This window comes from Trachemys scripta, chromosome 2 (assembly GCF_013100865.1).
Source record: "Trachemys scripta elegans isolate TJP31775 chromosome 2, CAS_Tse_1.0, whole genome shotgun sequence".
In the NCBI taxonomy this organism is placed as follows: domain Eukaryota; kingdom Metazoa; phylum Chordata; order Testudines; family Emydidae; genus Trachemys; species Trachemys scripta.
Genome location: NC_048299.1, coordinates 111,157,549 through 111,178,885, shown reverse-complemented (window position 1 = coordinate 111,178,885; position 21,337 = coordinate 111,157,549). Strand labels below are relative to the sequence as shown.

General features: G+C 44.1%; 1 protein-coding gene across 1 annotated transcript in view; it reads left to right on the top strand.

The window, feature by feature from the left end:
* TEX10 (testis expressed 10) overlaps positions 1 to 21,337 on the top strand; it is a 120,659-nt gene that overhangs the window by 66,281 nt on the left and 33,041 nt on the right. Inside the window, exons 10-11 of the mRNA XM_034761416.1 lie at positions 4,167 to 4,255; positions 13,916 to 14,049. Coding sequence (XP_034617307.1) covers positions 4,167 to 4,255; positions 13,916 to 14,049 — 223 coding nt within the window. The remainder of the gene's footprint in view (positions 1 to 4,166; positions 4,256 to 13,915; positions 14,050 to 21,337) is intronic.

Below are 21,337 nucleotides of genomic sequence, written 5' to 3'. Positions count from 1 at the left end.
TATTAAAGATGGTAATTACTGTCCTTTTGGGGGAAAAGATGGTCTGGAGATGGTGGTAGTGGTGAAGTCCAGTCCCATTTCCTAAGAAGGCAAAACAAGACAATCAAAAATGGAGAGAAAAGAATAGCGAACATAGAAAGTGCAAGTTCTGTCTCTTGTTGACTCTCCCTTTCAACCTCATTGTTGTAAAAACACTGGCACAGCATGCTGACTTATCAGCTGCTTTGAGACCTGGCAACTTGTGCCAGCATTGGACTATTAAGGGTATTGCTTTGAGCTGCTTCTTTCTGGTCACAGGCTCACAACAATGTTGCAAAATATACAATCTTGGTTGGCTAAGTCAGATTCTTATTAGAAAGAATGAATAAAGGAGAGAGATATGAAAGAAATAGTGATTGGGAAGAAAAAGGACATGAGAGGGTAGGGTTGAGGAGAGAAAGTCTCAGATCGCAAGTGGTGATTGGGATTCAGCCACTGATGGTAGAGGTTATGTCATTTGGGGCCCTCTTTCTGGCCTGGTCTGGTTGGGAAGTCTCTCAGGATCAGGATGATGATGGCCTGGGGTTCCAGGGAGTGGAAGCCATGGTAATGAAGTTCACTCCAATAGCCAACTTTTCTCCCCAAGATCTCTCTGTTTAAGGACCCCCAAAGGGAAGTGATGCATGGAATAGTCCATCCTATTATTATTTTGTCCATCAACGAGGCCTGATTTGACACCCCAAAATTTGATTCACTCATTTTTGGTTTTACAATATTCTTGTTTCCTAGGCATGATCGTAATACAGTCCTTGTTATATTACTAGGCCTTTTTGTTTGGACTAATTCAGTCTTTCTCTCTTGCTTTTGCACCTCTTCCCATCAGCATTTGTTATAGGTTTTTGTGCCATTTTATAAACTTGCCCTCACTTTTTACAGTTGAACTCACAAATGAGGTAAAGTTGTAAGCCCAATGATTACAACAGACTCCTCCCTTGTTCACTACGCTGGATGGACCTGATCTTGTGTTTGGATTGGATTGTGAAAGATTGTATTGTGAAAGAAAAGAAACTGTTGTTGGTAGGACCCCTTCCTCATTTGTTGCAGAAGTTGGAAGCTGTGTATTGAGTGAGGGAGGGTATTGCAGGGACAGAAAGGTTTGCCTCATAGTGGCAGTAAGATGAAACTGGTGGGTGTCTGACCTGCTAGTTCCTAGCTCAGGCTAAATTCTGCAAAATCTACAGAACTACTTGTGATCTCCTATTTTTGACCGCTGTGATTTGATCCCCCTTTATAAGCTCCCTCTGTAGGCTTTTCAAAATAGTGGACTTCAAACCTGTGGGCTTCAAGCCTTGTCTGTCCTGTGGTGGACTAATCCCCCTGAAGGATGGTCATGGTAGGTGTCTGTTCTGCCTGAGGGAATTGCACATTCCAGACAGGTGTTTGGTCTGCTTGTCCTTCTCCATAAGTATGAACAAGTCACACACACAAAAAATGAAACTCCACCTTCTGGAATAGTCCATGAAGGGTCTCCTCAGACTCTAAGGAAATGAGCTCCAGAATCATGCTAGTGGACAAGCCAGCATTGTTCAGTGTCCTGTCAAGCAGACAGGTGATACCTAAGGCTGATGCAGAGAAGTTAGCAATGAGAAAAGATCTGGCATCAACACACTAGCACAGGGGCCAGCAATCATTTTGGCTTGAGGGCCACATTGGGTTTCCAAAATTGTATGGAGGGCCTCCCCAAACAGCCAGGTGTGGCCTGGCCCCGCCCCCTATCTGACTCCCCCTTCCCCTGCTTCTTGCCCCCTGACGCAAGAGCTCGCTGCCCAGAGCATTGTGCCGGCAGCGCAGTGAGCTGTGGCTGCGGGGGAGGAGGGACAGCAGGGGAGGGGGCCGGGGGCTAGCCTCCCAGGTCAGGAGCTTGGGGCCGGGTAGGAGGGTCTCGCGAGCCAGATGTGGCCCGCTGTCCGTAGTTTGCCCATTTCTGCCCAGCACCTGTCCTGACCTCCACATTGATGTCGAAGTCAGCATCACCATCACTTCCAGTGTTGAAGTCAGGCCCTGAAATGGGCTCTCTGAGTCCAAGGCAGGAGTTCAGCGCCTTCCCATAAGGACTGATATGGCAAGGCCTCTAGAGGGAAATCCTTCAAGCCCTGCACAGCATCATGGGCTGGAGAGAAGGAGCAGCCTGCAACTCTGGACTCAACCAGCACAACTCTGGCTGTGTTGTCACACCTCTCAGCATTGATTCTGACCTCGGTAGTTGAGAGCAGGAAGAACCAGGGCACCTTACACATTGTGTCAACCTCTAGAGGTCTATTCCTCACCGTCACGGAAAAGAGTCCTCCCTGTCATTGGAGAACTGTCCTCCCTGTAGTCTGCCATTGTCTTCACCAGGAGACTTAAGGACTTCCACTGTAGGATTTTTGGTTGTAATCAATGAACACCAATAAAACACCTCGGGGGGGCGGGAGGGGGAGGGAAGGAAATTGGTGTTTATCCAATAAATCTTTCCCTCCCTGACACCTTCTCTCCTTGCCCATCTAGTCTCAATTTTCTCTGCTTCCCTCGGCTCCCAGTTCCGGTCTCTTTGCCTAGTCAGGACTGTCTCTGAGGCCCCCTTATCTCCCAGGCTCCTTGTCCCTGTCTGTGCTCCCCAAGTACAGCTCTTGTCTCCTCTGCATGCAATTCAGGCAACTTCCCTCTCCAAGCTACTTGGGCATCAGCAAAGGGTGCATTGAAACTAAGAGAGACTGGCTCCTCCCTGTGTACTGTTCTGGTGCCTGGATCAGGACCCAGCATGGGTTAGAACAGTCCAGTGCTGTAATTGCACAGAAATCCTGCTTGGGCCCCTGAAGCCCTGTGATGGAGTGTGCTTAGGGCAGGCAGAATTTTGGAGGAATTAAGCTACGAAGATTCTAGCATCTCTGTACTGAGCATGTGTGAACTGCATTTTTCTCAAATGCTTATAACAGTGGTCCCCAACCTTTTTTGTCTGGTGGGCGCCAGACGACGAGCCATGGAGGACTGTGGTGGCGGACGAGCATCCGCTGAAATGCCACAGACAAGCAGCGTCATCCAGAGGCGTCGCCACCAAAATGCTGCCGAATTTCGGCGGATGCCCGTCCGCTGGCCAGTACGTGGGCGCACTTAGGCACCCAGGCGGGCACCATGTTGGGGTCCCCTGGCTTATAACTTGGCCAAATTTGGGTGGATTTTCATGGTTGCAAGAAAAGTCACATCCCTGACAAACAGGCCACTCCACGCCAAGTTTCTGCTTCAAATCTTGGGGGGGTGCTAGAGCTTCTCAAAGAAAAGGTCACCAGAAGTTAACATGGGCAAAACAACATATATTTCCCCTAACCTCGTTCTTGGAGATGGCTGAACCATTTTGGCTGAGGCAGACATGCAGCATGGGAAATTTCAACCCAAATAATTCATTTGACAAAGTTATAAGCAACTGAAAACAAAGTCTTATAATAGGAAGTGTTGGGCAACCTTAATAGGTGGTGCTATTAGCTCTGCATTATGTCTTACCTATTAAAAAATATAACACATGAGAGACTTCAGAGCAAGTTTTAAGTTAGGTCTCTTTCTCTGTATGTTTATTTTTTTTATTATAATTCCCATGTTTAAGATCCTTATCCATTCTAAATATTTGCTGACACTACTATTAAATGTACTCCATTGTTGCATAAAAAGAGATATTTTAAAGTTACTGAATATAATGAAAAATATAACTTGGCCTTGCAAAATAGGGACTTTTTAATTAAAAAAAAAATTAGTTTTACTTTAAATCTATAACATCAAATGTAAAATAAGGTTCCAGATAAAATATAATTGGTCCAAGTTATTGTGTCTGGTGGCTGCTATTTCCCCCCCGTAAGTGTTGTATCAATAGTTATGAAAATTTACCAGCTCAGTAACACAATCTACAGGCCACCTTTGATGACAGTCATAGGGGAGGAAAGTTTTATAGTATCCATTTAAAAACAGCAAACAAAACACCCAAATAGGCAAATAAAATTGTGTGACGCTGGTATAAGTTTTACAGTTGGGGGACAGGTGTGCTAAAAATAACGCATGCGGATTTGATTTTTAAATTATATTATTGTCTAATTTTCATAAGTGTATTTTTAATTATAGTGTTTTATAATAGCCCTCCCATTGTTTTTGTTTTTAAATAGATCTTCCTTTGCTGGATGGAAATGCCAAGTGCAGGACAGTTCAGTGAACGATGTGGACTATTTCAGCTTCTTGTTTTCGACACTTACAGGTAATCCATTTAAATTTTATAAATTGAAATTAAAACATGAAATTGATTGTGATAAAGTGACCTCATTTAGTATAATGACTGTATAAAGTAGATTAATGATAAATATTAAATATGGGTTAAATACTTGTACACAATGGAAAAACTATCAGAAATTCTAGCATTGTGATATGCTTTGGTTATGGGTGAGAAAGCACTTTCATTCTTATTTCCTATTTTTAATGGCTTACTCTTTCACCCTCAGTTATCACGTGGACTGAATATTTTTCATATTTTGTTTCAGTACACAGATATGTACTACATCTTGGCAGGAGGTTAGACTAGATGACACTTGCGGTCCCTTCCCACCCTATGGTTCTATGTTGTTTTTTTTTTTAAACTTGAAAACAACAATGTTTGAATTATTTGAGCAAGAAAAAAAATTATTCTTGCTTTAAGTGAATTGCATAGCTGCTTTATTTATTTTGATTGCTTATAGAATTAATGAGCACCAATCTGATTGTGATGGTGCCCCAAACAATATTAAAAACATAACATCCAAATATAAAATCAAACACAATAGAGTGGGCTTCCAGTGCTCTTTAGACAGAATTATTACCAACCACTGAACACTGATGCAAATAAAAGTCAAGTCCCAAGACTTTCCCAAACAAAGAGGATAAAAGATGTGCTCTACTATGTGTCTGGATGGTTAAATCTGACAGACCAAGGTGGGGAGTGAGGTTTGTGCATGAGTAGCAAAGAAGCAGTTTGGATTTCAGATTTCATATTTAGCATGTATATAGTCCTCAATCAGAGGGAGAAATTATTAGTGTGAAACTAGTGTACTGTGCATTCTTAGTGCCACAATTGATATTTTACACATGTGAAACTGGATATTGCAGTTTTCCCTTGGTGAAATTGCTTATGCAGATCCCAGCTTCTTTTGTTCTCCACTTTTGGAGCTGAGCATTATGCCGCATGGATTCCAGAACTGTGAAAAGCTGTTAGCCTAGGATGGGCTCTGTGCCTTGTTGCGTGCACTGAAACAGCACTTATAAAAATAGGCACAGCAGCACCTCCTACTTCAATGGCTTTTTTTTTTTTCCTCCTGGTGGTGACCTTATGGAATCTCTGGTCATGACTCTGGAGTTAATGATGGAACTGCATTTTACACTTAAAACAGGGTTTCAACTTCCTTGCTTTATATGAAGAACACAACATATCTTTGATAAAATTACTGCATTTACTCTACTTGAGTTACAGAACAAGTTTTCTGAAAAATTGAGTTAAAATTTATTTTAAAATGTGTTCTCTAAGAAACTTGGCATTCTTCAAAGCTTTTTAAACCTTGAATAATCTTAATGGAAAAGTTTCAGAGTAGCAGCCGTGTTAATCTGTATCCGCAAAAAGAACAGGAGTACTTGTGGCACCTTAGAGACTAACAAATTTATTAGAGCATAAGCTTTCGTGGACTACAGCCCACTTCTTCGGATGCATATCGTGGGCTGTAGTCCACGAAAGCTTATGCTCTAATAAATTTGTTAGTCTCTAAGGTGCCACAAGTACTCCTGTTCTTAATGGAAAAGTAAGCTTCATATTTCTCCTCCTCCTATTCCTGCCCTGATCATATTCTTGGTCATCTCTATGCCTTCCCAAGGCTCCCCACAGTGCTGCTTCCTGGTGTCGGGAGCTGAGGGGGGACAGTGAGGGGTTGGGGATAGAGTGGGGTTATGGGGAGGAGCAGAGGGAAACAGATATGTGTGGCTTTGGGAGGGATGAAGGATTGTATTGAGGAGAGATGGGTGCTATCCAAAGAGAGGGGCCTAAGAATTGGGGAGGTAGGAAGGTGACAGTCTCTGAGGGCTGATGTCTTCAGTTTATGGCCCCAGTGATGTTGCCTGAGTGCACAATGGAGCTGAGGCAGTAGTGCTGTTGTAAGTAGCCTTTCACTCACTGGTGCCTTGACACAAAGGGACTGGGCTCCCCGTTCCAGTCCTCAAGACCAGTGCACAGTCTTGGTTTCACCAACACAGGATCCCTCTGCATATGAACCTCTTCTCACATTCCTGACCCAATGTACATTCCTGGCCTCGCTCAGCATTGCCCCTGAATCCCCCATTTTTCGCTACTTGCCGATTATGGTCCTTTTGTAGACTCCTCTTCCCCCTGTTCTCCCCAGACTCTCTGCACAGCCTCCTTTCACTCACTGCATGCCCCCTGCTGCCCAATTTACCTCCAGACTTTCATAGGTAACTAAATTTAATATACATATGTTTCCTTTTAACTCTGACAGTCACATTCCACAATTTAATATCTATACATTTACTTGATTGCCCATATTTTTTAAAAAAATAGTTAAAATAAAAAAACACCCAATCCTGTATCCCAGATAACCACACTGTTCCTCTCAGCTCTCTGGCACCAGAAAGCAGCAACACTGGAAACCATGGGAGAGGGAAAGAGTGATTCTTCGAGTGCCTGGACATGGCCATTCTACTGTAGGTGTGTGCGTGCCCCGAGCACAGTCGCCAGAAATTTTTCCCTCAGTGGTACCCATTGCGTTGGCTCTGGTGCTCCCTGTTGCTGCGCGCTCACAGCGCTGGTATAAAGGGCCTGGCTGACCCTGCACCCCATCAGTTCCTTCTTACTGCCAGTGACGTTCACTGGAACTGCTCTGCATGCTATAGCAAGCTGTTCTTAGTGCTCTTCATTTTTATTTGTTTCTTCATATTGTGTATAGTTAGAGTGTAAACAGTTGCTTAGTTATATAGTTTAGTTGGCGCTTCTCTATCAGTTAGTGGAGTTTTGCCCGGAGGCATTTGCTGAGGCCAGAGACCTGCTGTCGCTTTCAGTACCACCGGCAGTACAAGAATTGGCATCATTGGTGCCAGTGGGCAGGATGGAACATGTAGCCCCCAGCTGTCATCTGGTTCCAGACCCTGCGGTACATCTAGAGGGAAACTGTCGTGGCTGGCCCCAACGCAAGCCTCCCCAGCCTCAGCACCGATTCCTGGCACCAATAGGAACCACACCATCATGATTCCCAGACGAAAACTTGTCAGCTGATTTGGAGGTTGGGTCAAACTCCTCCCATCCAAGGAGTCGTCCTTGTTATCCCTCCAGCCTTCCAAGCCCCGTCATGGACCCCAGCACAGGTGTGCCCACCGCATCCTTGGTCTAGCGGTCACTGTTCGCCCTTTCGGAACCCTTTGGGGTTTGCCCCAATGCCAGGGCCGCATTCTAGAAGCTCTGACTTGGAGGCCTCCAAGAGAAGGGTCCCTCTGTCTCATTGGGCAGCGCCCGACCTGGACTTCGGCATTGAGCCCGGTATTGAACTTCAGGATGTGGATCTGTGGGATCCCGTCAGCACAGAAGGAGAGGAGGAGGTCCCCTGCGTGTGCAGGCTGCCTCACCCTCCCCGGACGAGGCAGTGTCGGGGTGGACGTGTCGCCTCCTCAAGATGATTATAAGGCCCACCAGGAGCTATTGAAGAGGTTGGCCTCAAACAGGCTTGCAAGCAGAGATAATGAAAGAATCCTCCCATAGCCTGGTTGACATCCTGGTTGCTGTGGGCATGTCGATAGTGGTTCTACCTCTCAATGAGGCCATTATGGACCCAGTGAAAGCCCTGTTGCAAACCCCTGCCTCCCTTCCCCTGACATCGAAAAAAGCAGAGAGGAAGTACTTTGTGTCTGCCCAGATTTACGAGTTCCTATATTCTCATCTCTCCCTCCTGCCCTCTGGGGACCTTGGTGGTCTCAGCGGTTAATGAAAGGGAGAGGCGGGGCCTACAAGGGGCAATTCCTAAAGCAAATGACTCCAAGAAACTGGACCTTTTCAATAGAAAGGTTTATTCTACTGGAGGACTACAGCTTAGAATCGCCAGCCAGCAGGCATTGCTGGACAGGTACGACTTCAATGTGTGAGACTCCATGTTGAAGTTCAAAGACTCGCTTCCCCAAGAGTCCAGGCAGGAGTTCTCCTCACTGGTGGAGAAGGGGAAGGTGATAGCTTGGGCCTCCTTGCAGGCATCACTGGATGTGGTGGACTTGGTAGCCAGGTCCATGGCCTCCGCAGTGGCCATGCGTACGAGCTCGTGGCTATAGTCCTCCAATCTCCTGAGGTTCAGCAATCCCTGCAGGACCTGAAGGGTGGTCTCAGATCTATTCTAGACCTGTGCCGACTCAACGGCTATCTCAAGAAATTGAAGTTCTGCATGGTCTCCCTGGATCCTGGGGACTGGTACTCTGCTCTCGATTTAAGAGATGCCTATTTTCTCATTTTGATCTTCCAAGGCCACAAGGTTCCTCAGGTTTTTTGTGAACCAGGCCCACTACCAATTCCCGGTTCGCTTGTTCGGCCTATCAGTGGCCCCGCGAGTGTTTACAAAGTGCATGGTGGTAGTGGCAACTTTCCTGAGAAGATGGGGTGCAAGTCTACCTGTATCTGGATGTCTGGCTAATCAGAAGCTGGTCCAAGGCTCAGGTAGAGTCCAGAATCCACCTCATACGGTCGACTTGACAGGTCCTGGGCCTGCTAATAAACGAGCAGGAGTCTATTCTCACTCCGGTGCAGAGGATAGAGTTTATCAGAGCTGTGCTTGACTCCACCCAGGCCAAGGCCTTCCTCCCAGAAGGCCATTTCACATGATCATGTCACTAATGGCACACATCAAGGACCACCCCATTACGTTTTTGTCTGAGACTTTTAGGTCACAGGGGCTCATTCATGTACATGGTGCAGCACGCAAGACTATGCCTCAGGCTCCATCAGGCTTGACTGGCCTTGGTCTACTCATTGAAGCACCACCATCTAGACTCTGTGCTCACAGTGCCTTCCCCAGTTCTAGCCTCCATCAGTTGGTGCCTGGACCCTCTGGTGGGTTGCTCAGGCATTCCCTTCGCCTGGCCCCAGCCTTTGATTTCTGTGATCTCAGACAGGTCAGAGCTGGGCCTGGGAGCTCACCCAGGGCCCCTCAGACCCAAAGCCTGTGGTCCCCAGAAGACACATCAATGTCAGAGTGTCCAAGGCAGTTTGTCTGGTCTGTCAGGTGTTCCTGCCTCACATTATGGGCAGGAGTGTGCTAGTGTTCACGGGCAACACTGCAGCCATGTTCTACCTCAACAGGCAGGGAGGGGCTTGCTCTTCACCCCATGTCAGGAAGCAATTCGCTTGTGAGAGTTTTCCATAACCCAGTCAGTCCACCTTGAGGCTTCTCACCTTCCCAGAATGCAAAATGAACTGGCAGATTGCCTCAGCAGGGGTTTCTCCCGTCACTACAGTGGTCCCCTCGCCCGGATATCATCAGGGATGTTTTCCAGCAGTAGGCAACTCCCCAAATAGATACTTTTTATGACCAGACACAACAGAAAGTGTCACCAGTTTTGCTTCCTATGAGGCCACAGCCCTGGGCTCGCCCACAGATGCCTTTTTGCTCCTGTGGACAGTATACCTGTTCTACGCTTTCCCCCCATCCTGCTCATGCACAAAGTTGTGGTGAAAATCAAGCAGGACAGGGCATGGGTCATTCTCATGCTCCCTCTCCTCCCAGACTTGATTTCCCAGAACCACAGTCGGCTGCTCTATCCTAACCTCAGCACCACCATCTACTTGATGGCCTGGAAGCTCCATGGATAAATATTGCGGAGTTGGCCTGCTCAGACAGGTCTGCTGGGTCTATTAGGTAGCAGGAAGCCCTTTACCAGGGCTATGTACCTCTCCATTTGGGCATCCCAGCATGGAGTCTCACTCCCGCAGTCATCGCTGCAGGTCGTTCTTGAGTATTTTTTACACCTGAAACAGCAAGTTTTAGCGATTTCATCAATTTAAAGTTCATCTTGTAGTGATTTCAGCATTCCACCTTCCCCGGTGAATAATTGATCCGTTTTTTCACACGAGATGGCCATTTGTTTCCTCAAAGGCCTAGAAAGACTGTACTCATAAATACAGGAACCAGTCCCTCCATGGGACTGTGATGGGTGGACTAGGTCCTGAGGCTCCCTGCTGGAAGCCCTTTGGCCCTGTTACACCCCACCCCAGAAAAGGGCAACACAGAGGTCCTCAAAGCTGTCTAGAGCGGCTATGTGGGAAGCAGCCCATCAGGACCCAGCAGGTCAGTATAAGAATAACTGCAGGGCCAGACTGAGTTCAGTTCCTTGCTAGAGCTGGAGGAGCATGGATGGTGTGTGGCTGGCTGAGGGAGCCGCAGGACCTCAGACAAGGTAATGCTGCCAGAAGCCATGGAGAGCAAGAAGGAGCCCTGAGCTTGGTTGCAGGGACTCCATCAAGACAAGGCCCTGAGGTAAGGGTGAAGTCGGCACAGGGAAGTGGCCCAGGGAACTACAACAGTAGTTAAATAGATAAAGGGACACAGCAACAGCTGCTATCTACAGGGTCCCTGGGCTGGGACCCGCATTAGTGGGTGGGCCCAGGCCCCCCCAACCCTCATTAGTTACTGGGAGAAGTGGCCTGGGCATTGAGGCACCGCAAAAGGGGGAACTAAACTCTTTTAGTGGCCCAGCTGAAGAGCTGGGGCCAGAAAGGCCATGAGAGGGCAAAGACTGCTTCCAGGGAAGGAGTCCTGGGGCATTGCTCTATTCTGGAGCGGAGACAAACTGAGAGAAATGTTACAGAGGGCACTGAACTGGAAAATCTCTCCAGGTAAGAGAGGCCAGGCGGGGGGAACCTTGACTAAAAGGAGCAGAGATTATTAAAAGCTCTCCAGGTAGATAGGCCTGGGAGAGAAGACCTTGAGCAACCAGGGTGGAAAGTGCACACCTCTCCCTGTAGGAAGGCCTGAGAGAGAAGACCCTGATCTACTGGAGTGAGAGACTGCCAAATCTCTCCAGGCAGAGCCAGGGCAAGCACTACTAAAGCTCCCTGGGTAAGAGGCCCCTGTTGGACTTGTCCCCTGAAAGGGGTTTGCTTTGCTTTTATCACACACACAAAGTCTGTGTATGACTTGGCCGGAGGGCTGAGTCAGCAAAGACCCAACACAAACAGGTAGAGAGAGGATGCAGGCACACGCACTCAGGCAGGGGGCGCTCCTGAGAGGTGAGTGCAATCCCGTACAGGAACCTAAATCTAGTCTTATCAAAACTGACAGCCCCCCAACCCACGTTTCGAGCCACTGGCAATGTGCCCCTTGTCATACCTTTCCTGGAAGGTGGCCTTTCTGGTGGCTATTACTTTAACCAGGAGGGTCTTGTAGGTCCATGCTTTTACGTTGGACCCCCCACCCCCCATACACAATCTTCTTTGAGGATAAGATGCAGCTTCACCCTCACTCTGCTTTCCTCCCAAAGGTGGTTTCATAGTAATCCGGCAATCTTTCTGCCAGTTTTCTACCTAAAAACACACGTGAGCACCAAGCCCATACTCTGGATGTCAGATGTGCCCTAGCATTCTACATCGAGAGGATCAAACCGTTCCGTAGATCCATCCAACTCTTCATAGTGATTGCCGAAAGGATTCAGCTCAGAGACTTTCATCATGGATTACATCATGCATTCACACGTGTTATGAGCAGCAGGTGTTCCACCACCAGCTATCCTGACTGCCCACTCCATGAGAGCACAAGCATCAGCATTGCTGGCTCATGTCCCTATTCAGGACATTTGCAGAGCAGCAACTTGGTCATCAGTTCATACGTTTTCTACCTATTATGCCATTGAACAGGCTAGGGATGATGCCAGTTTCGGTCGAGAACTCCGATCCCCCCATCCTATGCTACTGCTTGGGAGTCACCTACAGTGGAATAGGCATGTGCAAGCACTTGAATTAAAAATGATTACTAACAGTTCCATAACTGTTGTTCTTTGAGATATGTTGGACATGTCCATTCCACAACCCGCCCTCCTACCCATCTTTTGGAGTTGGCCAGAAGGAAGGAACTGAAAGTCTGCAGGGTCAGCTGGGCCCTTTATACTGGTGCTATGAGTACGTGGCACCAGAGCTGACCTGACAGGTACCACCAAGGGAGAAATTTCAGGCAACAGTGCTTTGGATGTGCACACACCTCCAGTGAAAGGTAAAGTTATGGAAAGGCTGGTAACCATTTTTTGTGTGTGCTGAGGGGATGGGGATAAGTCACTTGCAAATTAATTACCAGATTTACAAATATACTCCAGATGCTCTGGTGAAGCAAACTAGTTTTAAAGCCCAGGTTACCTGGCTAGTGTACAGCCTGTACATACCAGTGAATCTGAACCTAAAAGTTAGTTAAATTTTATAAAATTGATTTGAGGTTGATACTACAGATCTTCAAATCATTAGATATATTACATGGTAGTATTTCTTTTAGGATTCTTATTTAACCTACTATGAAATCTTTAATAATTTAAAGATGAACTACATTAAGATGGAATTTATATTGAATAATTTAGAGGTAAAAACATTATAGCAGTGTTTTAATTGTAGTGACACCACGAGATGGGAAATATCGGGGAGGGTGGAATGATTATCTTTAAAAGTCAGTTTCTTCTCTTCTAGGACCACAAAAACTATAATGCTTGAATCATAATTGTTTGGGTGATAGCGTGACATCACTACTGAGCAGTGGTAGGATTGTTTGGTTGCCTCAGTTGTATGTTTACATACTTAAATGAGTTTGGAATTTTCTTAAGCCTAATTTTAAACGCTGAATTACCTGGGTATGTGTTGCTTGTTTTTGCAATAATTACATCACCAATGTAGTGTTTTTATCATTAATTATTTGCATGTACCCACAACTTTAATTCAATTTTAATGTAGATTTTTGTCTGGGAATTTATGTAGTCCTGTAAATGTACTAGGCACTTGACAATTGGTAAAATACACAGTAGAAACAAAGAGTGAAATGGAATTCCGTCTCTGATGTGCTTTAATGTAAATTCACAAATATATCTAGTACTTGTGATGGACAAGCAGCTGTACATGGGAATAAGGGCTGATAGACAACACTGAACAATGGGCTTTCAGACTGAGGCGAGGGGAGGACAAAGATTAAAATATTCTAATTTTAAACATTTTACATATGGGTCATGTTACAAAGTATGATGAGCATCTAATGGAATCTCCGTTGCACTCATCCTTGCTCATTTTTTTTTTTCATTTTTCAGGACTGATATATGGTTTCCACACAAACTTATTTGCTGGCTTTTCTTTCCTTTCTCTGCATAAATAGTTGAAGCAGTTTGTTTTACACAGATATAGAAATTGCCTCTAAAATTTAAAGTAGGGATCTGTGATATTTAGTTTTGCAGTGCTAGCAGCCAGTGGCTACTAGGAGTCTCCAAACCTGGTATACAGAGAATATGGTTTCTATGACTGAAAATTTTGTCCAGGCACAAAATAGTATAGTATTCATATTTTGTAAAGCTGTACATTATGAAAAATAGGGGTGTCCCTCAGACTTTTTTTAACTGAATTACACTCAGAGTTTTGAATGGATGTTTCTTAGCTTTTCTCCTTAACCTACATTTTTAAATCACTTTTCTGGTTTTGGACATTTTTCTTTTTGAACTCAGAAATCATATTTTGATATACTTCTTTCAAAATACCAAGTGAGACCTATTGGAATTGTGAAACAACAAATGTTCTATGGGCACAACTAAAGGAGTTTTTTTCAATGGTGCTAATAGAGTAGAACAGCGCTTGACTTGCTTTGTGATCCTAACTATTTCATTCCTCCACTGTCTCTAGGATTCTCTAAAGAGGAGCTGACTAGCCTTCAGAGCATTAAAGGAAAACCTCACATTAGTCAGACACAGCTTTCACCTGTCCATCTCTACCTGACTGATCTGGACCAATTTTTACACCACTGGGCTGTGACAGAGGTAATACATCAACACTAATTCTAAGTGACAGCCAACAAACTCAGAACTCTCTGTCTCTTTTCCTTATCCCTTGATGTCTAAAGTCCTTTTATGAGTTAAAAAAAGCTCAGAATATTATTGCTGTTAAACTGCAAGACCCTTCTGTAGCGCTCAGGCAGTATTTTGGTAAAGCTGCTTAAAAAGGTAAGCATACAATAATCAAGTTTGTAAAATATTACTTTTCGGAAGAGGGAGTACAGCTTTGGTGGAAAATTCTTAAACACAAATGATTGTGTAAGTGTTGCTTGTCAAAAGAAGAAATTATTGTAGAGCGCTAATTTTGAAAGAGATTTTTTGGGAGCACGTTTCACTGTTAATTAAATAGCACCCTTATTAAAGTTAAGTAATATTAAGCTGACATTGAGAGTACTTCAGAATAATTTCTTATGCTTATTCACTCAGTTTACTGGAATTAGTAGCCTTCCTGTGGCACTGTGAATTCAGTGCCTGTCTATAGGACCATGCAAATTTGAAACTTGGCTTTATTGCTGGTCCTAGAAGGCTCTGAGGTCACCAAATTTTATTTTAAGCTAGTGAACTGTGAATTGTGTGTTGTGATTTCGCTGTCTCTTATTACATGACTACCACATAACATAACTTCTTTGTATGATAAAATATAACTGAAGTTGTGTGATGAAATGCAAACAGAGATTGAAAGTATTTAACAAACCTTAGTAACATGGACACTGCAGTTTTGATCCACCCACACTGAACAATGAGGTTGGAGTGCTATGACAAGAGAAATGCTTTTTGGACAGCTGCTGTAATTAGGAATTTAGAATTGTTTATGTAGTCTTTCAAGCAATCTTTTTTTAAAGAAAGCAGACATATTTTAGACTGTTCTGTTTGCTGTAATCAGACCTACAGCGTAATTAAACCTACAGTGTAATTCATAGTCTTATTGACGACAATATTTACCTTGGTAGAACACTGATAGTCTGGAGCTGTCTGTATACGTGTATTTCTATAGAAGTCTGTTTAAGTATGCACATTATTTACACTTACAAAAAATTTACTAGACTAGAAATAATAGTGTTACTATCTTAAGTTTTCATAAGTTTTTTGATTCTAGTCTTCCTTTTCTGGATGCTGACCTCTCTCCTGGTCAGACATATGTTTGGATTGCGCCTCTCCTTCAGTATATACTGGAGTTAGCTGAAACTTGTCCACAAGGGATCTGGAGCATTGACTACACCCCAGACATAATGTCTTCCCTTGGTGCTCTCTCTCCAGTCAGCTGAACAGACCAGCAGCTCAGCTCTTCTGCTGTAATTTTTAATTTTCTGTCTTTTTCTGGGCAGTTTTCCTCCTTCATTGAAAAATTTAAGGAAAAAACCTGACACAAAGCACAGGAGGCTTGTTCCTGGAGTTGGATATTTTCCTGAATGGATTTTAGGGGTGACTTTAAAAAGTGCCTAAAAGACATACCTCAGTGAAAGTCAGTGGGACTTGTGCGTCTAACATTCTTTGGCACTTTTTGAAAATTCCACCCTACTTGCCAACCTCTTTTTGCTTTCCCTCCACAAGCCTGGCGTAGCTGTCAAAGAAAGACACCTCTTGATGGAGAGTTCCAAGTTCTTTTTCAGGTTCTCAAATGGATAATGGTCCCTTAGCAAGAAGCTGAGTATCTTCTCCGACTTACTCTTCTCACAAAGAGTATTTGGGCTCAGGAGTGCCTGTAATGAGGTTAGCCAGGGCTTGTCTCTCTCTGGAGTGGCAGGAGGAGATCTAGCAGGGAAGTAGTCCGGCTGCAGGAGTCTTCCTCCGCGTCCTTTGTGAGGGCAGAAACAACACAGTTAGTCGTCAGCCCAGGTCCTGGGTCAGGTCAGGGGAATGGTGAGTCAGGTGCTCAGGCCCTCAGGCACCTGACTTAGTGTCTGGAGGGGCTCGTCTCTCTCTGGGGCAGCGGGGACCCACACCGCCTCACTACAGTGCCCCTCTGCATTTCCTCTCTAATTGCATGTCAGACAGAGACTTGAGGTCCCCTACAAGGGCTAAACCCTGAAAGCGAGCACTTTCTAGGAAGTATAAATTATTCCCAGACAGGCACAAAAATCCCCAAATACCATAAAAACCAAAGTAGAGTGAAAAGACATTCCAGAGTCTCATCTTCTTCTGTCATCTTCCCCAAGGAAGGGGAACTGTGTATTTCAGGTTATAACTCTTAGCTGGAGAAATGAGAGGTTTTTCCCTACAGACATGTTTGAGAGCTTGGGGAGAAAGGTAGTGGTCACCATTGGGGTCCAGCCAGATACAAAGGAGAATACCTTCCCTCCAAAACCAGGGCTGAATTTTCACTCCTCCATCAAGGGAGAATAAGAGAACCCTGATAAGGGAAAATGTTTAAATTGGAAAGCCATGAAATATTTTATATGGTCTTGGATCCTAAATATTCCCTCTTTATGCTCCCCAAACTTAGTACAATAGTTTTGGTTTGTTTTTTACTGTGGTATTGGACTTTTCCCCAAAGACCCCGCAGATAGAAAAATTGAGGTACCCTCAAATGGGCATTCAAAACTTAATCTTCAGTCATCATAGCTCACTAACAATCATGTTTCACTAGGGCCATGATGTCTTGACTCCGTGACCTATAAAGCTGTAGCTGACAGAACCATGATGAGCTGAAGTCAAAGCAAAAGAAAATCTCTCTGGTTAATGAGTCTGTAGTGGATGGATTCATGCATTCTGTGTGTTTGGCAGAAAATTCAGTGGCAGGAGACCAAGTATAGCAGACAGCAGATAATTAATTTAAACAAATCCTCTGTGACTCAGATTCATTGGGGAAATCTTGCTGGGAAGAAGATTAATATGGTGGTGGCTGACATGGATAAGAAGAGAGGATTCACTTTCTACTACAGCAAGCCTAAGATAGACTATACACCACAGAGGTACCAGCAAAGGACTTCTCTTGCTCCAGGGGTAAAGTCTCAGCCTGGAGCATCAGAAGGAAGTAGACCAATGATCACAGGGAAATAGACATTCAGTATTGCAGATGTCTGTCAACTTTTCTGTGTACTTCCTTCCCCACTTCCACTACTTCCAAAGATGAAAAAGGAGGAAGTGACTTATTTTATCCTATGGCTGAAATTGCCAAAGATATTCTTGGTACGTGTACCTAGTGGAACTGTCACAGAGGTCTCTGCTCCATCTTTCCAGCAGGCAGGATTTCCTATTGTTGGGTCCACTCCTGGTACAGAATTACGTGAGTCAGAGTATTGAGCCACATGCCCTAACTAAGATGGTAGATCACTATGAAGATATCAGAGTTCCTCACAACAGCATGTAGATGTGAGCCAGCAGTTTGACCTTTCTTCCCTACTTGGGATTTCACAATTCTTCCATTGGATGGCCTCTGATCTGGCTGTAGTAACATTATCAAGAAGTCTCTGAAATATCTCTACTATGGGCACAAGTCGTCTTATTCCATCCATAAGAACAAGATCATTCTGTGTGCTCCAGTACCATTCATTACCAAGGTATACTCTTCCTGTAAATACATCACAGGAGATCATGCTATGTTGGGCTATATACGACTGAAAACATATATTCATCAAATTCATCATCACTGTCATCTCCATACAAGGCAGGCTGCTGACTGAATATTTGCAGCGTGGTGAGCATCTTGTCTTTGCACATGAACATTTGTTTAGCTGAAGGATTGATTTGGGAGCACATAGTATTTCACGCATAACTGGTGTGATCAGTTCATCCTACAAGACCCATCCGTGCCTGATAGGGGAAGGTGTAATTTTGGATGTGCTTGATGATCCCCATTCCATTGCTTGATAATTTGTTTTCCTAGAAGCAGGCAGACAGAAAGAAAAACTGCTACCGACAAGGGCTGCATTTATATCTGCTATCAAGAACACCGACATCAACGTAGCTCTGCAAATGTCATAATGTTGCTCTTCAAATGGTAAACTCGGCTTGTGAACGCCTCCAGTGCATTTATGACCTCCTTTAGTGACAGTGTCAGCCATTCTGAGCACCTTCAGAGCGAGGAGACAGTCTTTGGAGGCTGAATCAAATACCTTCCAGTAAGATTTTTTTGGTCTTTCTAGCCAGCCTTCTGGTAGTGTCACCTCCTGAAAAGGCATGGAAACCTGGCAGTGTGGTGGCTTTTAATGGTCTGAGTGATAGGAACACATCCTGAGGGATGTTCAATGATTGTTCCCCAGCAGCAAGCACAAAAACAGAACCTTGCGGTTGCATCTCACAGAGAGCACTAGAACATCTGTGTCTTGTACAAAAAGTCTTCATTTAGTAGCACCTTTCTCTATGGCATTGATGGCATGCAAAATAATTTGTGTCAGCCTCATCATAGGAACTATGAAGAAATTCCACTGAACAGAGTGAGGTGGCATTCATTATGCCATGTGACAACTAAATTCTTTGAGCAATCCTTTGCATGCTGGAATATTTTTGCTGCAGGGCATACAGTTAACTTGTCCTTCGTCCGAATATGAGACACTAGCTTCTTCATTATGATATTGGAGATGTACATGGAGTCAGTGGTTATTAATTGGACAGGTGCAATACCATGGAATCTCTTCTTTCTGGTAATATTTTCAATGTATTCCTCTGTGTATGTATCGGACATGAGACGGACTTGGTCATAGATCCGGTATTTTCTCTGTAGCCTCCTAATGTAATGTTCAGCCGAACCTTGGGAGGTGTTAATAGTTTCTGGTTTTCTGAAAGCTTGTACTTCAATTGTACTATCTATGATTGCTATGCTAAAAGGCCTCTGCTGGTCATATCATCATAGGTTCTGGCTTAGGAAGACCATGCAAGATGTGCATCTGTGTTCTTTTTGCATTGCATGTACGCATTGTTTCATTGCATTCGAACATCAATCATGGTACCATGGAGAACTTGTACTTTCCCAGAGTCTCACATAGACCAACATCGCACTGAGATCTGGACATAATCAGGAGATGAGCCAACAATGACCTATCTGTGGTTGGCTCAGTATTAGTCCCTTCCACCTTCACTCTGACTTTCTTCTTTGCATTCGAGCACAACTTTAGTCTGTTCCTTTTCATTGGAGCCCATAGATTGACGGAGCTTTGGATAATTTTTTGGGTTTTGTAGGCTTCATACAAGTCGTGAGCCAAAGTATCTATTCAACTGACCTTTAAGAGTGGCTGGTTCAGACAGTTTCTCATCTGTCTCACATGTTGAAACTATGCTTAATGGATGCCTCCAGATTTCTGCCATACTGCAGGAGAAGCAGGGGTTCTTCTCAAACCACATGCCATGGGACCTAGTATAGGGCAAGTCTCACTCACAGCTGGCACCTTGTCCCAATATGTTCAATTTTTTCCTGATGCTCGATGTACAGTGAAACCCCACTATAACATGATAATTGGGGTCCAAAAAATTTGATCGCAATAAATGCAGAGTCGCTTTATAGTGGGGTTATGAAAATTTACCATTTCAAGTGGGTCAGTTTAAGTTTTGTAAAAAAAGAAAAACGGTAATCCCAGCGTGTTTTAAACACAAAAGTAGTAATTTAATTACATGTACATGAAAGAAACATGAAATCGACTATACTAATCATTGCGCAGAGTACAGAGTCAATCTGGTTGCATGACTCCATAGTTTTAAATTTCATCACTTCTTAAAAAAGCTATCTAGTGTGGTCTGCTTGTTTGCCGCAGACTGTTGGATTCTAACAAAGTCAAGAATGTTTCTGAGTTGGAGGATTTTGACGCTGTCCACGTCTTGGACAATTATCCAGCAGGAGGAGAGCTTTTTCCTCCTGCTTGAGTTTTCGCAAATGAGCCCAAACGGCTGGCACGAAAGTTTTATGGAACCAGCCTTTAAATATGGGGCTATTCATCCATGCATTCTTGCTGTTGGTGTATTCAAAGGGAAGGGCCTTCATATTTAATATGATGAAAACATCTGGGAGACCTCGCTTTTCCGATCATCAGAGATCTGACTTTGTGGCTGCCAGACTTGTTGATGCAAACAAGAGAGTGACTCGGTCCTTCCTCTGCTTAAAGCCTTCTTGTTTGTGACTATCAGTCCTGGTTGCGAGCGTGCGGTCGGGTAACATTTTAAAGCATAAACCAGTTTCGTCGCAGTTGTAAATTTGATCGGCTGTGTAGCAACCTTCCTCCAGCAACTTTTTAAGCTCAATTGGGTAGGAATTGGCAGCCTCTTTATCAGCTGAGCGGGTTTCCCCAGACACAAGAATTTGGCTTATAGTATGCTTTTTCTTGAATCTGTCCAGCCAGCCGTTATTCGCCTTAAATTTGGCGTATTCATAATGGTAAAATATTTTTTAAAATATAGGAAATTAATAACAAATTCATAGGCAAACACCATACACATGTACAACCTGAGAACTAAGTGCAATGGGCCTGCAATGGCCACGAGTCACTTTATCCTATAAGACCGGAAGAACACGGTTTATTTATAAATGTCGTAAAAAAAGTACAGTAAAATGCGAACAGTATTACGGCTTTAAAGGGGAGCCAACTTATGATCGCGTTATATCCGAATTTGCATTATCGCGGGGTGCGTTATTGCGAGGTTTGACTGTACTTCCTCTCCAGCCTTGCTAAATTCAGGTTAGGGGTGCACTTTTTATAGCATATAACGTGCCACCGAGCATTATGTTTAACCAAGTCTGCCGTGGTGGTATTCTCCAAAGATTCAGCTACTAGTCAGTACACTTCATCTCCCCGTTGGTGTCTAAAAACGATCAAGACCAAAGTGAAAACAGGGATTTTGCAATAAATTACTTTGGGATTGTAATTTAACTATGTTATGTAATGTATGTTACCTAACTATGTACATATCATTTGCAGATGGATTCCTGTAATTTCTTGCTGGATGCTGACATTTTAACTAGTGCCTCATTACAGCACTTTTGGCATAATTCACAAAGCTGATAATCAATACCACTGAACTACTTACTTTTTTGCCAAATAAACTTGAAGCATTCCTTCCATTTAAAGTAATCTGAAACATTAAAAAAATTAATCAGTTATGTTATGAGTAGAGCCCTACCAAATTCACTGTCCACTTTGGTCAATTTCAGAGTCATAGGATTTTAAAAATTGTAAATTTCATGATTTCAGATATATAAATTTGAAACTTCATGGTTGTTGTAATTGTAGCGGTCCTGACCCAAAAAGGAGTTGTGGGGGGTTGCAAAGTTATTGTAGGGGGGTTTGCGATACTGTACTTATTTCTGCACTGCTGCTGGTGGCGGCACTGCCTTCAGAGCTGGGCA